Genomic DNA, 17,761 nt, shown 5'->3' on the forward strand with positions numbered 1-17,761 from the left:
CAAGTCTGCTGCTTTGAGTACATACTCACCTTTGTATCGCAGGCTGCTCTAAAAATTAACAATTGCCTACTTGCTTTGCATGGTGAGGTGCATTATAGGGTCTTATCTCTACAGCTAAAAACTGCTATAGATTATTTTTTTGAGCACAAAGTGAATTCAGCAGAAGCTTGAAGCTAAATTCCATCTGCAGTGCAAATTTGTTTAGGCCCTACTCATTTGGATATCGACTGAGAACATTTCCGAGTATTATAAGTGATTTCTCATATTGGTTGTGTTACAACAGTAAACAACTTCTGAGCTGCACAGCTTACATATGGCTTTGCTTTTATCCAATTCTTTACCAGTGCACAGTTTGAATCTGTAGTAATCCACAAATTTACATGTTGAAGACCCCAATTCGGTTAAAGAGAACATGCACATTTTATTTGAAGTAGTAAAGTGCTTGACAGACACATTACCAACATCTACTGGATTGGATAAGATAAGCAAAAATCTACATAAAGTAGTTGAGTGAGATCTTCACATGATTGAGAGAGAAGATGGAAAAATTTAAATACATCACATATGTTGTGTGCGATAACAAGGAGTAGATGCTGTGGCACAGTTTTCTTTTGAAAGAGGAACCTGATGTTCGGATTTACATTAGCAGACTCTCGCATATCAGCTCTGATTTATAAGCATTTGCCCTTTCAAATTGTGATTTCTTTTAGTACTACACCAAAGTAATTGCTGCATAAAAATAGGCTTCGCACAATAGTGGTCGCATCTGATGATATCTATGCCACATCACATTTGCCAGCAACAAACCTACATGATGCAGCAGAGTACAAAAACATTTGGCTGTTGGTCTGTTTTGGCCTGAATTGTTTCTTTCCTGTATTTGATCACTGGAAAAGCGTCGGATCGAGGGAAGGAGATGCATACTACAGCAGTTGTTGTTTTGAAATTCCACCGATGTTTCAGATAACTGCAAAAGCATTTACCTCTTGACTATGCCCCCTAGGAAAAAGAATGGAGCATGAAAAGGGATTGCTGTCATTAGGAAACAGTTAATGGTGGAAACGCTACAGAAAAATTTAGTTTCTTATGAAAGTAAATACCACAGTACTGCTCTTTAGTAAATGCAGACTAAGAAAAGATCAATTTAGAAATGAAATGACTTGCTGAGTGTGGAACTGATTGTAATAAAAACTTTCAGCCACAGGAATTCCCAGGACTGCAATTAGAAACCACTGATCTAGGCTTTACCTATTAAATATCACCAAATGTACCTCTAGGCTATCTTTTTTTGCAAAGGAACCTCTTTCTTAATATGTAGTGTAGGGATTTGAACTCCGTTCATAATTTATACAGGTAAAATTCCGTTACAGTGAATATCTTTACAACAAAATTTTCATTACAACAAAGTATTTTTAGAGTCCCAACAGTTTCCCCATATGAAACGAGTCTATAGAAATCTCGTTACAATTCAGCAGATACTTTCATTACAACGAAGTGCCCAAAAGACATTGAAATGCCTGAATGAATCATCCACAGAGCAGTTAAACATTTCTTTCTTCGAACTTTGCTCGTACTGTGTGTTTGCTGTTTTGTTTTTGGTGGTTTTTCAGTGATACCTTTTGCTTATCGCTCGTAAACATTTGAAAAACATCCATTGGAATTTAACTCTGTCACCCTCCTATTGAAACGGCAGACTTGAAAAATAACAGTTCATATTAGGGGGAAAAAAAAAAGCTTTACATTTTTGCAGCTCTCGATTGCAGGAAAAAAAATGAATTTCGCCATCGACACTCAACTTTCTTGAAAGACCGAGCAAAAAAAAAAAAATCGTAAACGTATACGAACTGCTGCATTTGAAGACGTCGAAAAAGCCATTTTTATTGGCGATGTTCAAGTGATGCTCATTCAAGAAACATTGCTATTTAATGCAACACTCCATTCAAGAAAATGGGAGGTTTCTAAACTCTCTTGGGACCTCCCCCAGCTGGACAACACGCTGAAAAGCATCCTGAAGTGCGATCACTGCATCTTTGGAAGACTATCTGTTGCCAGGGCAATAGCAGGCTCACAGCTCTGCTGCGTCTCTCCGCCAAAGTAAACCAAGATCTCGATGGGTGATGCAAGGAACAATGTAAATGCAGGTAACAGGATTACTTGGTCACTAACCTTGCCACAACCCTGCATGACTGCTATGTCTGTTTATAGGAGAATGGCAGACTCTGCTACAATAATTAACCCTGCTGTTCCTGTTTCAAGCTGAATAAAGCTGTGTTTGCTAAAGTACTGAGACTCAGCCTTGTGTTTAGGGGTGTAAGATGGAGACTTATAGCGCAACCCCGATCGTTTAGGATTCGCTGTGAGCCTGCTGTTCCCATTCCCCGGCAACGCACAAACAATCTTCCACAGACGCGGCAATCGTGCTTCAGGATGCACTTCAGTGTGACATTCCTTCAAATAGGACCTGGTTAATGCAGGGAGGAACCCACAGTGATCTTATACTGCCTTGTTAGCATATTGACTTGTTTAACGTGAAGAATCTTAATGCCCTCTCCATAACTACTTGCAAAAGAAATGTATTACGTATCGGTAGAAACCATAAAGCACAGTATTTGTTCTTTGCTCACCACTTTGTTTGTTTAAGCCACCAATCTGAAATTTGGCACGCAAGTACTTCTCACTATAAGCCCAGTTTTTGGTATAATTTTGACCTAGTATTACAAAACTTCTCAACCCCCATCCCCAAACTCGCCAATAATATATTTTGAATACCTTTTCATACTGGATCAGTTGCATGAAATTGAATGTGTTCACAGCTACCATGCCTAGCAAGTACTTATTAAATGCATCTACTTTGAGCTTTGTTGAACTTGACTCCTTTTACTTGTCTGCAGGTGGCCTTCATTTGCAAGACTTGTTAAAAATGGTAATTTTGATTTAATTCATATCATCTGAAGTACAACATGGTGTATTTTCAAAAAATTGATAAATACATAGATTCAATGAATCCATAAAATCTGTGCCAAAGAATCTAAGTCAATGCCTCATGGTGTTTTTAATTTTAAAATCCCAAAGGGAAAAACCTCTCAATCTTCCATTAGGACAATTGTGTGTACAAATTGCAACTCCTCGTATCCCAGCTTATCATGCAGACCCGAAATGCACCACTAACCGTTTGTACAGCTCCCAGGGCACCTTGCCCTCCCACGGATGCCACCATGTCCCAAACCTTCCTCCCCCTACATGATTCTCTCCACAGCTTAGCCGAAGAGGAGTGAAGCAGACTGGTGCAGACACCCTCGGCCCCAAAGAAGGCACGGAGTGTCGGAACAAGCAGCAGAATCCAGGTTTATTGTATGGTGCACGTACAGACTCCTCTGATGAAATGAGTGAGCAGCCATGGGCGCCTCTTACATTTATTACAGAGTTGCAGGATCTCCTGCTAATATCCTGGTGTCTGATACCCCAGGGAACTGTCGGCACTGCTTGTGGAGTCTATGCCTTTGCAGGTCAGAGTAATTTTGGCAGCACAAAGAGGACGAGCAACAGCATATTAGGCAGGTGGTCATAATTGGTATGTGTAAATAGTGGGGGTGAATGCTCCAAGATGTGAATGTAATCAAAAAATGAATAGTTTAATAAACTTCCTAGAAAGTACAGTAAACAAAATGAAATAAATATTTGTGACCACCCGTTGCCTTAAATGGCAGCAATTCTTAGGTCCTCTTACATACATTTTTTGAAGGTACTTCATGGATGATTGTTCCAAGCTTTTTTCCCCCTGATGGTACTGAATGATGAATTAGTATTTGTAGTTCTCAGCCGTGCAGGAGCCATAGATTTTGATCTATTCACTATACTTTGCAGAAATGTAGCCGCAAACCTACAGGGAACCTCCACCATTCTCAAACCCTAGCGCGGAGAGTCGCTTGCGTACTGAAGAGCCTATAGCTGCAGGTGGAAGCTGCCGTCACTGTACTTTGTAAGAGCCAGATCGAATATTTACCTTTTACTTCCTATAGTTTAAAGTCACAAGTAGAGTGCAGAGCTTCCCATGTACATATACAAAATACGACGATGGCAAAAGTGCAACGTGCATTCTTGCTCCGATGTACTGTTGAACTGCCATCATTGGAGTTCACCTCTGTTATAGCACGTCTGTGTGAAAATGGCAGTATCAAATGTGGGGGTGGGATCATGAGCGCGACTGAATTTAAAAAAAAAAAAACACAAAGCTAACCTTTACAAGTATTATAAATTTACAACGGCTGTTACAGACTGAAATCAGATGTTTGTTTTTATTCTAAAATAGTAAGAATAAAAACAGCTCACTTCTCAAAACGGACTCGTCCGGAGTCAAACCCGTGAAGTTTTGATTACCAGTCAACAGTTGATACCGTTGCGCCACCAAAGCGGTCGTAGCAGATGTTGCACCCTAATGCGGGTTCTTTTTCTGCAGTTATATTCTTGAATAGAAGCACACTTGTTCTGTTATTTGTACATTTTGTGAAAGTGTTTGTTTCTTTGATATTTGGAATTCATGCTTCACACATTTATACACTTCATGTCTACATTTTGTCTATTACTAAAACATGAAAAAACGTTTTAAACGATGTGCTTGTTGTAGACACAGAATACACATGAAATGGAAGTGTTCCAAATGATAGTGTATATATAAAAGGTGTCATTTTTGCTTGACTTCTCATTCTATACAACTCTAAGCAACTGACACACAGGTAAACAGACTTGAGCTGAGAAAACTGTGCAGGGTGAGGGATGTTATAGCTGGCTGTTTGCTGCTTATTGACACATTTACAGGGCAAAAGATGCTGACAGAGAGGTGCGAAGAGATTTAAGGTGGGATGGATCGAAGTTTTTTCGTAGGCTCTGGTAATTCTAGTGTTAACGAGTTTAGTGGGGTGAACAGATTTGCCTGAACAGATCCCTGCCGTCAACCCTATTGAGCAACCTTGGGTGGAGTTGGAAAATCAATTGCAAGACAGGTCTCCTATGGCTGAATGGGCACAATTTCCCACAGGCACACCAGACTTTGGTGGATAGCCTTTCCAGAAGAGTGGAACCTACTATAGCCACAAAGTGGGCATCTTCATGGTTTTGAAATAAAATATCAAATAAGTTCATGTTGGTGTGATGGTTGCTCTCCAGAATCTTCTGGAAACATAGTTGCTGTTGAAAAGGAGGTTAACAATGTGGAAACAATTAGACTTTTTTGCGTTTGACAATAAGCACAATCTGTAACGCATCTCTCTAGATGTGCAGTGACATTTAGTTCATGTGCGCTTATACAGAATTTCAGGATGGAAGACTGTTTGCTCTGAACTGAAATGACTGAAAGTTGTCCATGAAAAGTCAGATGAATCAATTTATTTGGAACTGATCACTAAGGTCTGCAATGTGTACATAGCTTTTGTAAGCTTTATATTATCTATAGCCTTTTGCATTTGCAGCTTGCTATTAGTTGCTAATTACAGTGCATATTAAAAAAAAAAAAGTGTCAAAGTGGTGAATGATGTACTGTTTTGTTTTTATAAACATATTTCCAGGTAAAACATTGGCTGAACCTTGTGTTCAATCAGGATTTTTTTCAAGATCTTATTAGGAATTCCTACTCTCTAAGACTTGGAAGTCCAGCATGCAACATCAGTCTGTCTTCAGTTTGGCAGCAGGAGGTTCAAAGTTTTTTAAGAAGGAGTTCTGTACCAGCAGTAGATGAATTGGTGAACCTTGCGAACATTGCCAATAATATCCCTGATCCGTCCTTGCAACTAACTGCGAAAGAGTTGTCTCATCAGTAAGTCTCTTTGTTGTCTTAAAACTAACTTTCTCTATTTAATCAAAGAATTAAAAAAAAAAAAATACTGCAGAAATGGTCAAATGTACAACTGTATGAAAGTCCAGTTTGGGGGGAGAAAGTGAAAGATTTGCCAAAAATCCAAACTGTCCTAATTAAAATAAAAAAATCTTTTTGTATCCAAAACAAAAGTTCAGTTCTGCATACTAATGGCAGTACAGTATTCCTGAAGGAGTTTTCTTCAGGATTTTGGGCCTGTTTTAAAGCTGACTTGCTATGGAAATTGCAACATGATATTTACCATTATGCTGAACTGTAACATATGGGAGAGTATAATTTAACTTTTCCCCCTTTTTTTCCCTCCCTAATTTTAGTTGTTTCACTATCAGAAAACTACTGGTTTCTCCCGAGTCAGTTTCTTGGAATGATTTAGTCATGACACTAGCCTGGCAGGATCAGCTTGCTAAGAGCCTGGTTCCTAGGCTGAATTCTAATGGCTTCAGATATGTTTCAGTAAAATCAGAAAAAGATGAAAAGGAAAAACATCTCGCCCCAGCAAGTGGAGTAAATGGATCAGTTGATATTGCTTGCCAGAACTTGGTAGAAGCGGAGAAATGTAAGCCTAATACAGCACAAGGTTTGTCTTGTCAGGAAGTCTTGAGTATCTCCCTTAAAAGCAGCTCACTTGGTAACCTAATGGCTACAATAAAACCGCCTTCTCTCAGCTCCTTTGACTCTGGCATTGATGCAGTTGGAAGCTATCATTTAGACAGTGGAATGAGAAGGGAAAGCTTTGAAATGCTTAACAAGACACAGTGGGCAAAGGATGTATTTAAAACTATAAAATCTCAAGACATTGAAATTCTTGAGGAAGATTCTGCCAGTGTTTCTGACTCTGAAAAACATCTACCAGACTCAAGTTGTAATTCTGGGAGGAATAATCCTTGTGGGAATAGGCATTTTCCAAAAACTGCCAGGAATGCTTTTAATTTTGAAGTCAAAATTGCACGTTCTGCAAGCCTTCCCAAAAACCCATGGCTTAGTTTACCCCTGGAAGAGTTAGAGAGTTCCTACAGTGTATCCATTACACCAAAGAAAGTTCCTGGTGAGGTTAAGCAACACAGCAATTCTGAGGAAGGTAGAGATTCATCTCTGAACTGTCACTGGCAAACAGTTAGCTGTGAAAAGAGAAAGAACAGAAGAACACGGTCTGTGGAAGTTCAGGCATGCTGCCTTGATTTCAGTAAAGAATCAGAGTCAAAAGACACTGCAATTCAGACTGAAGGCAAAGTGGAATTCTTGGAAGATCAGAGAATTCTGGAAAATTCTGTACCTCTTAGCCCCATTAAAAATATTCTTTCAAGTACTTTAAATGATATTCAGGAAAAATCAGATTATGCTGCTGATTCTTCTGCCTTGCTCTGGGATAGTTATGACCTTCACTCTTCTCGAAATCAAGAAGAAAGTGCAAGTGAAAGGTGAGTTGATCATTGATTGATAAAGGTATTTTGTCAGGCAAGACTGCTAATTCTGGAGGCTAAGAACTTTACCATATACAGTCTATATTGTAGTATTACACATTGTTGATCATGGTTTTGTTTATCAATGCTTTCAACTGTGGGGAGAGGCTTTGGTGTCAACTTTACTGTACTAACTGGCATTCACTATCTTGATTTGAATTTGGTTGTTTATAAGGAATGTTGGCTTTAATTTTCTATTGAAGTGCTGTAGTTGCTAGGTACTTGCATACACTCTGGGATTATGTTGCAGGTGATTAAAGAATTTAATTACTGTAATAAAGTGTAATACTTGAGCAGCAAGTGCTGAGGAGTTTATGCACATTTTTATAACTGAATTCATGCTAATAGTACTTCAGTTCTTTTCTCACTTTTTTGTATATTCTCTCTGAATTTTACTCGTGCAAAAATCTGTGCCCCAGTTCAGTATGTTAGTTTTGTATTTTGAAACGCAAGGTTCATAAGATTGTACACAACTGTTAACCTAACGACACCAAAATGTGACGGTACTTACTTGGCATACAGAATTAAGCATGGCTATTATAACACTATGCATATAGCCATTTTGTTATGGACAGTGACATGCATCTATAGCCAAGGAGAATAGTTTTTAAGTACCTAGTTTTTATAGAGTGCTTCACTATTCACTAATTATAGAGTTACACAATCATATTGTAATGTATTTATGCAAATCGTGCAATTCATACTCCTTTCACTTTGCTTGCAAAAAATTTGTGTCCAACTTGTGCCAGAGTTGGATCTTTCCAAATCTCCAATGCATCAGTTTGACTTGATTGTCAAATGTACTGGTTTTAATTGTATGCACAAAAAAATTGCCGTTTGATTTCACTTCAAATTGAGTTGTGGTTGTAGAAATGGTGATTAGCGCCACAGCAGCTTGTTTTTGAGGTTCTGTTAGTAGTACAACCCTTACGTTCTTGTTGCTGCTTGGGTATCCCCTTCAAATCGTGCTGCTTCTTTAAAAACAATTTTATTAAAATTGCAATAATTTGGCAAAAGATCTTAATTACATGACTGTGAAGTCTTACTCTGATGGTAGGTAACAGGGCTAGGAAAAGCTTCCTGAATGGTGGTTGATTGAGAATATAAGCTCTGCAAAGTAAATTAACGCTTAAATGTGTTTCTTTTGATATTTCCTGCAACAGTTGGATAAAGATGCTAGAAGATCTCACCTAAATTTACTTTTTATTTCCCCCCCTAACCATCAAACCAAACTTTTGCTAATTTATATTCACTTTTTATTACTAGTTTCTGAACTATTTGTGAGAAAATACCTGTTAAGATTGATGTTACCCATTCCTATGTGCATATTTTTTTTTTTTTTTTTTCCCCCCAAATTTTGTACCTGCTTAATGTGATAGGAAAGGTGCCCCCATAACATTAACAGTACTGGGTACAATAGGTACCTCATTCAGAGGTCCCATTAAAGTTAGCACTCCTCCAATCCCAAGTGTCATTTTGGGATGTGTGAAAATTAGTCTCTAAGAAATTCTGTTAAGACAAAGGAATATGCACACTCCACATGGTTAGTGACATGGTAGAGTGAATGTTGTAGTTTGAGTTGATTTATGATAGTTTGAGCAATTCTGTTTCTGGTGATATGTGCACCCCAGGACTATTTACTCCATATGACCATGCTAGGCAAAAGAGCATTGGGAAATTTTAATCTAATTTGGCTTCAGGTTTTTTTTTTTTTTACTAAGATGGTCTTTACTGCAGTGCAATGTCATACTATACAATTTTTTCAATGTGTCTGTCTAACCCACCCTCCATCCCCTCTAGCTTCAGACTTCATTTACTTGGCAAATCAGAGATGGTAGTGGACTGCTTGTGTGTTCCTAGCACCTCAGGTTTGATTTTCCTCTTAAATCAAGGTGACAGGGTCTATGAATGAAAAAGCTGATAAAGATGCTCACATGGAAGCATAAATGCATGCACAGCAGCTGCAAGGAAAAGGGCAGCCAATGTTTTGTACGTTGGAAAAGCGTCTCTGTTTAAATTTGCCTTGGGTATTGCGTACCACTGCATATCGGGCAGGCGAGGTGAATTAGCTGTTGAATCTGCCATATCTGCAAAGCATTTGTAAAGTAGTGGTGTGGTCAGGCAGCACGTTCTATGCTTTCAGAAAAAGAAGCAAGCTTTCGATACTTTGGAATTGTGACACTAATGGAAAGACATTACAGGGTTGTGTAGTTTGTCAACCCCTTTAACTTATGGTGATGCGATGCTTTCTTATGCTGTATCTTAGACTGACATTCAGTTACTTCAACGGTTTAAAGCAGTTTACTTTATTGCTAAAAACAAATTACTAGCGCTTTTTTATTTTCTTCTCTTTTCAAAATAAGACAATGCCGTATCTAGCACTTCTATAACAATTTTCTGAAAGCATTGAAAGCAAACCACAGCATATGTCTAAATAGTATGTGAGGGAATTGGATGTAGTCTTCAGTAATGACTACACTGAAGTTAAAGCCAGTCTTGAGCAGGCACTTCCTATATTTATGCAGGATACTTGAGGTTGCAGGTAATATAGAAACGTTACCTGATTTTATACCAAATAATGAAAAATTATCTCTGCCTTCCCAAAATGATTTATGAGCATAATTGATATGAAAAGTCTTTCTTCAAAAGCAGCTGCAAAGAGCTGTTGTAAATTAAGGTTTTGAAAATATCCTGAATCAGTTTACTTCATGTGATACTGATCTTCTGCCAATTTGGAAAATGATTTTGACTACATTTATTAAGCATTGTTTATCTGTTGCTGGAAAAAGTCTCTGTCCATTCTTTTTAAATCCCACAGTAAAATCTTGTATTTAAGGTTGTTCCTCTTCCTTTCCTGTTACTTGAGGGAAACCTTCCATCAGATTTTTCAAACAATATTCAGGGCCTGATCAATAAAGTGTAGCACTTAATAATTATAGTAGCATTTGTATTCTATTTCTGCAAATCCATTTTGATAGTGAAGCAGACGATCTGTCTTACTCCTCCCTCTTAATTTACTCCAAGTTCCACACTGAAATATTCTTTAAAAGCTAAGCATGTGTGCATTATGATATACTAGTGTGTGCTTCCAGGATTTTTATAATTAACCTTCATTTAGAGCATGTGAGCTTGTGTGTGTGTGTGTGTGTATATGTGTGCTGTTTTTGCTTGCTGATTGTTTGTTAAATCTGAGACCGGGGGAAAATTAGGTGGCTGCACACAGAATATCAGCATTTTAGATGAGTAATTGTTTCAAAATATGTGGTCATCCAGGTACTCTGCTGAAGTAGAATACTTGTTCAGTGAATGGGAACAAAAGGAAAAAGACCATCTTCAGTCTGTGGAAAGGTTACTTGTCCAAGCATCCCAAATCCTTGATGTGAGTAACTTTGCTATACTAATTCTGTTTGATTTCTGATACTGGTGTTGCATCTTTTAGTGTTTTAATAGTACAGTATATACTGAATATCCATCAGTTTTAACATCATGCAATGTGAGTGATATTCAAGGGAATCAACATTGCTTTTTTCAGTTTACATAATGGATCACAATAGGTAATGGCTACTGTTCTTGGTAGTGTATCATACCAAGGGTATTTTTTCAGCTTTTGCTTGTGAATTTTGAATATGACAAAACATAGGCCAATATGAGTGGTGCTGCCAAATAAAGTTGAAGTTGATTTTTGAATTCCTTTTTTTTTTTTTTTTTAATGCTAGGAAGAAGAAAATGTGCTAGAACAGGAGGAAATGCTTGATTTTCTTGTGAAAACACAGAGTACCGGCAAACATTGGGAAATTTGGAGTGAATCCTACATTGGTGGCGAAGAAACAAACCAGGTGAGATGGAGAGCTTGTCAGTCGTTTTTACTGGTCTACATCTGTATTAACAAGTATGTTCATATGTCATGACAACTGCAGAAACTTGGAATGGTTTGGAACAGCCTTTTTTCTTTCGATTATATGTACGAGGTGTGGCAGAAAAGTAATGAGACTGATTTTTTATTTACCAAAGTTTTTTTATTTTTTTCAAACATCAATATTATCCCCTTCAAAGTAGTTCCCTTGGGCAGCTACACACCGATGGAGACGTTGTTCCCAGTGTTGGTAGCAGCGCTGGAAGTCTTCAACCGGTATGGTCTTCAGCATGTCCGTTACACTCTTTTGGATGTTTTCTAAAGTCCCGAAATGACGTCCTTTGAGGACATTTTTCAGTTTGGAAAAAAGTCACACGGACTGAGGTCAGGTGAATAAAGGGGGCTGGGTAACCACAGGAATGCCTTTTGAGGTCAAAAATTCTGTTATGGAGAGGGCAGTTTTTCGGCACCATTTTGGCACAGACCTTTCGCATGTGCAAATGTTCAGTCAAAATTTGATGAACGGTAAATCTGTTCAAATTTAATTGTTCACTCAACATTCTTAATGTTAAACGACTGTCCTCACAAGAGTGTTCACACGTTCGATGTTTTCATTGGTTTTCGAAGTTGAAGTCCTCCCTGAATGGTGTTCATCTTCAACGTGTTTTCTGCCTTCCAAAAATGATTTGTGCCAGCGAAAAACTTGAGCTCGGGATAAATAGGCCTGTTTTAACTTTTCAAACGTCACACTTGCCGTTTAATGGCACAACGTTGCTCCAAATTCCGCTGTTCCATTTTGCGTGGACGACAACCAAAACACAACTTCGCTAATAGCAGTCACAAAAATCACGTAGTTAACGGAAGGAGTTGAAACTCGCACTGAGCTATGGGAGGGTACTGATACATGTGCTCTATCAAGGACAACAGCGCAGCATTGCCAGATCGCTTGCAGTGTTGCCAGTCTCATTACTTTTCTGCCACACCTCGTAGTATACAAGTATCTGAGCACTGAATTTTAGTGGGTGAGATGCACTATTCTAACAACTTATGTTTTAATAAAGAAAAGCCACCAGTGTGGCTGATGGCAATAGAGCTTTTTCTTAATCTTCATCAAACTGAAATTTCCTCCAAGTATTTTTAGGGATATTCGAATAGTCACTCCTAGGTTGCACTAGGATTTTGAAATGGGTTCACATTAAACTTAATGAATATTCTAGGGGCTAAAAGTAAGGTTCAAGACTACTCTCTCCTTGATTGACATAAACAAATATGTAATTTGCATACTGAAAGAGTGTGCTGCTGTTCAAGTGAATATTGTATCAGAAGGAACTATGTATGCAGGGAAACTATGCTAATTTGAAATGTGTAAAGGTTTTCCCTGCATATTTTCTAATGAACAACCAAATCCTAGTTGTGTGGAGCAATCCTTGAATGACAATTTCAAAACTTTAATTCAGTTTTATCTTTTCCTAATATGTTGGAATGCTTTTTTCTAAATGTCTGGCTCAGGTAAGCTTGACATTAGTCTTTTGAACACTGGATTAGCAACATGATTTTAAGGTAAAGAAGTTTACAAAGTAGCAGTGCTGCTTCTCTATGGTTTAATTTCTGCTATAATAGCTTGCATTAGTAAGTTTACTGATGCTATAAATGGTATGTAAAACTGGCATCATATTTAGTAAGTATTGGTATTTTTTAACATGCTATGTTAGTGTTTGCATAACCAATTTAGGCAAGCTTTTGTGCAGTGTAAATTAGCAATTCATTTAGCAGCAGTGCCAGTAATTTTTTTTAGTACATTTTTAAGATTAGACAGTGCTGTCCAGCCAAAGAAATGGGCAATTGCATCCCTCTTAGTATTGTACTTGTCTGGTACAATAAAATGTGTATTTAATTTTTTTTTTTTTGCCTGGTACAATAATAGTGTGTACAAATACGTAATATGGTTACTAGTGTTGCATCCTGTTTAATTATCCATTTCTTTAATCTGCTAGATTTTGAGTAGTTTTAGTTTAATAAATATTGGTGCTCTTTTAAATGCATTGTCTGTCTTTATAAAAGATAATCAAATATTAATTTTATGCTATTTATGCCACTGACATCTTAATTCTTAATGTTCATTTGTTTTAGGTTCCTTTGTCTACCAGTGAGTTACTCCAAGCTGGTGTTTTACTGCTTGATTCTCCAAGCACAATCCATGACCTAGACACTGTGAGCTGTTCTAGCCATTCATCTGCACTCAAAGCCAATTGTTCTTCCTCGGACAACAAATTTCAGGAAGAAAAAAATGAGCCTTCCTTTGGCAAGGTTAACGATATTTGTACCCCAAGCAATATACCTTGTGTTCTTAAGGAGCTTAAAGAGCTTTATGTCATAGAGAGGAAGATCTTGGAAGAGAATGCAAAGATACACGAACTGCAACATTTGGAGAAATGCAACCAAATTGATGTTCAGTGTTCAAAGGAAATGGTGCAAAATATGAGAAAAGAGAGAGCATTATTCTTTATGGACCTTGAAAAGGAACAAGGAATAGAGAATTTAGATGAACCTCTTGCAAAAGAGAGTAACCTTACACATAAAATGTCATCGATGCCTTGTGACTTTAACAGGAATAGTATTTTTAATAAATACTGTGAAGGTACAATAGCAGATTTAGAAAGTACTAAATTAACTATTCACAGCAGCTTGTGTGAAGTAGTGGGAACATCCCCAAGTATCTCACAAAGGTGCTGTAGATCTTCACTCGCTTTAACTGATAGCACTGTTACTTTAGACCAAGACCCATTGGAAAGTGCAGTCGCTTCCTTAAGTCACGAGTCCTGTGTAGTGCATGACCAGAATTCTAATCTAACTAATGTAAATTGTGATTGGACTAAACGTGAAGAAATGCAGTATGGTCACACTGTTAGCTTGGTTGATGCTGAAAGACTGTCAGAAGTAACTAGTTTCACTAAGGAGAGCAGAATGATTTGCATGCAGGAGTCCCCTACAAAAGTGCCATGTAATTTGCTAAAGAACATCAATAAAAATGATGCATCTTGGAACACAGAGAAAAAATGCAATCTTGAAACCTGTGGGACAAGTCCACTTCTGGTTTCCTTTGAAACGCCACATGCCCAGGTTCCTGATCCAGGTGATATGGAGGTTTTATCACCAGTGCCAAAACCCAGAAAATTATCTCTGCCCTGTAAAAATGAGCCAAATGGTAATTTAAAAAAAGATGTTTGTAATGAGGGAGAGAAGAAAGAATCTTGTATGTTTTTAAATAAATTGGCCAGTAAACAATCTCCAAAACCAACAGAGAGATTAAAAGTGGTACCAGAAAATTCAGACTTTGAACGTTTGACTGAAAGAAGTCCTACCAAGAGGTTGCTTCCTCATCTAAAGAATTGTGATATTAATGATGTGTGTGAAGCATTCCGCACAGTATTTGTAGAGGCGTCTAATGCTAAAGTACTTCAAAAGCCAAATCCGTGCTCCGTGCAGAGTATTCAATGTTCTTTTACTGAGAATTGTGATGCTCTCAGTCCTGCAAGGAATGGCAAAATGGAACATATAACCTCTGTGGAAGTATCTGATTTTGGTATCGAAGTGGCAGTTGGTAAGATTTTTGCAATACAGAGTAATGCCAGTGAGTTTCCATTTGGCTTTGTAAGGAAATATGAAGAGGATCCTCTACCAACAGTTGGAACTATCTTTGATCATTGTCTAATTAAGGTATTACTTCAAGTTTACATTTTACATTGAGTTTTTGCTAATATCATATACTTATTTCTTTTTACCATTGAATAGTATTTCTTAAATCTAAATATTATGCTATGATGATTTGATGTATATTCTAATTGGCATATTGTGCCATTATACTGATTTATCAATATGTTCAAAAATGTAATTTTTTTTTCTATGTTCTATTTAGTTGCTGTCCTGCAAATTCTGTGGAGGGATTACAGTAAATTGAACTGCAATTTTGAAATTGCATCTTCCAATAATAGGAAATAAAATTACTTGGATGACTACTATTATAACTCTTAAATAGCTTTAGAGAACACTAGCTCAGTACTAAATACATCTGAGTCTTGGTAAACCTCTTACTAGATTTTAAAAACTGATTTGAGTTTTACTTTAAGGGCATTTGTTAAAACTAGGCCTCTCTCTGGTAATACCTTAATAGGTAGGTGGAGAAAAATGTTCAACATTGTTTTGCAAGCCAAATGAACATATGGCAATAGAATGTCGGTCCCCTAGTACATACATGCAACAGAAGCAGATTACTTGCCCTTCAGTTTTGCATCATTGTGAAACTGGTTTCACATATGCAAAAGCTATTTTCAGTATGTAAGCAGGTGATGTGTTTTATTAAAAAAAAAAAAAAATAACCGAAGACCAGAAGGGTATACAAGCGGGACATTTTGACACTTCAATATGCATAAGTGACCCTTATTTTCTATTAAAATACAATGTCATTACTTCATGCAATTCTTATTTACATCTGCAGTATTTGTGGATAATCTGCTTTTGGCATATTAGAAGAATGTAGGTAGAAAGTTGACTAGGCAGATCTGTAAGCTAACACTAGGCTGATTTAAGTCTCTGTGCCGCAATAGGATACGACTTTTCATTTTTCTGTTAAATCTATTATGTGGTCTCCTGTATATTAAAATTTGTTGTTTTTTTCAAAAGAGGACCAGCCTTTTTCTCTAACTTGCTTTTTCTTCAAATTTCTTCTAGACCCATCCTAGAAGGTGAATCAATAACATGCAAGTTGATGCATCTGCCTTGAGCATAAATATCTCACTTAAACAATTTGACCTCCCCAGTCCCCCATTTCAGGAAGTTTAATACTTTCTTGAATACATTTCTTTCTCCAATCCTAGGATCTGAAGTCTTAAATTTCAGCATCTAGTTTTATAGTGTGAAACGGGACCCGGACACAGACGGACATCGTTTCTTCCACCCAACACACGTTTATTTACAAATATTTACAAGTGTAGCAGTGCAAAAACCCAGTGCCTTCAGCACCGATTTACCAAAAGTCCGGGCCTTTTACACAGTCCCAAATGCCTTCTGGCTGCCTCCAGTCCTCTCTCTAGCTCCGTCCTCTTCCACCTGACGTCCGCTCTCGAATGCAGGGAGGTGGCCCCTTTTATACCACCCCGGATGGGCTCCAGCTGTTTCCCGGCACTCATCCTTGGACACGCCCCCGTGTGAGGGAAGTGCTGACTGGGCACCTGGAAGCCCTCCGGGTGTCCCCATTCTCTTGGGCTCAACCCCCAGCCGCATGCGACAGTAGTTACATAGACCCAAATTTTACTGGACAATTTTACAAGAGGTAAACGCACAGTACCTCAATCTTGTAGATTTGTGGAATGTTATCAGGTTGTTCATTTTTCACCTAACAGTATATAATCAAATATAGAAACAATCATGTTGGATATGCTGATGATGCCTAGGCAGATGAGCTCATCAGAAAATTAGTGCATATAGATAGCGGAGTTGCACACAGTGGATTCACAATATGGCCTTAAATGTCTGAACTGTTTTTGGTACTTGGGAGACTTGTATGCTTTTTTTAGAATTGGTTGAGTTGTAAAAAACTGATAGCTGATAATTTGACATTTTTGTCAAATCCAAACTTTGTCTATTATGATGGGTAAGACAAAGACCTACAAAAGGCGATTTCTAATTATGTACTGTTTTAAAAAATATTTTGGGGCCACCACCAGTAATCTACTTTACTTTTCTTGAACCCAAAATAAGTTCTAGCAATAGCATCAGACACTTTAGTGTGATCAGCTGTGTTGCATGGTTTGGACACAATGGAAACTTATGAAAAGACAGGAGATATAGTTGAAGATGCTATGATTTTTCACTTGAAGTAACGAGGGTAGACAGGATTAGAAATTAGTACGTTAGAGGGACAACACAGGTACAACAGTCTAGTGACCAAATGAGAGGCTTGATTGAGAGTTTGGGCATGTGCAGAGGAGAGATGCTGGGTACATCAGAAAAAATGTTTCGGATGGAACCACCAGGAGGAAAAGTGGAAGACCAATTAGGAGAGTTTGAATGTGTTGAGGGTGGACATGAAGGCAGTCTGTCATAGAAAATGATGTAAAAGGGAAAGATGGGAACCGAGATCCGCTGTGGGGACCCCCAAATGGGAGCAGCCGAAAGTAGAATAGTATCAGACATCTTCACTTAACTTGGCATTGTTACTCTAAACATGTGGTTGTTCTCATTTTATTTGTTGCTGTGTAACAAGCTCGGCAATAATTCAGGAAAATGTTGCCTTAAACTGGAATAGGAAAATCGAGTTGCAGCATAATGCTCAGGTTCCCTCATCCACAGCTGTGCATTTCTGCAAAAAAGAGCAGAATGTCCAAGAATTTTAAATATTCTTATTAAATATTATTACATTTGGGTTAATCAGTATATAACTGTTTATTTACTCAAGACAGATAATACAAAAGCATCCATAACTAAGGTGGGAACAAGTCCTCATTTTTCAAATAAGTATATAGTTTTTATCCTATTACCCATCTTAACTTGAGACCTAAATTGGAAAGTCTCGAATCGGGT

General features: G+C 37.8%; 1 protein-coding gene across 4 annotated transcripts in view; it reads left to right on the forward strand.

Moving 5' to 3' along the window:
• Positions 1-17,761, forward strand: part of LOC120525628 — a 71,012-nt gene that overhangs the window by 38,024 nt on the left and 15,227 nt on the right. For 3 of the 4 annotated variants that reach the window (XM_039748088.1, XM_039748089.1, XM_039748091.1), the window contains 5 exons: positions 5,562-5,809; positions 6,184-7,287; positions 10,603-10,708; positions 11,046-11,165; positions 13,313-14,899. In XM_039748088.1, coding sequence (XP_039604022.1) covers positions 5,562-5,809; positions 6,184-7,287; positions 10,603-10,708; positions 11,046-11,165; positions 13,313-14,899 — 3,165 coding nt within the window. The remainder of the gene's footprint in view (positions 1-5,561; positions 5,810-6,183; positions 7,288-10,602; positions 10,709-11,045; positions 11,166-13,312; positions 14,900-17,761) is intronic. The other variant, XM_039748092.1, reaches the window with a different exon arrangement.

This window comes from Polypterus senegalus, chromosome 3 (assembly GCF_016835505.1).
Source record: "Polypterus senegalus isolate Bchr_013 chromosome 3, ASM1683550v1, whole genome shotgun sequence".
In the NCBI taxonomy this organism is placed as follows: domain Eukaryota; kingdom Metazoa; phylum Chordata; class Cladistia; order Polypteriformes; family Polypteridae; genus Polypterus; species Polypterus senegalus.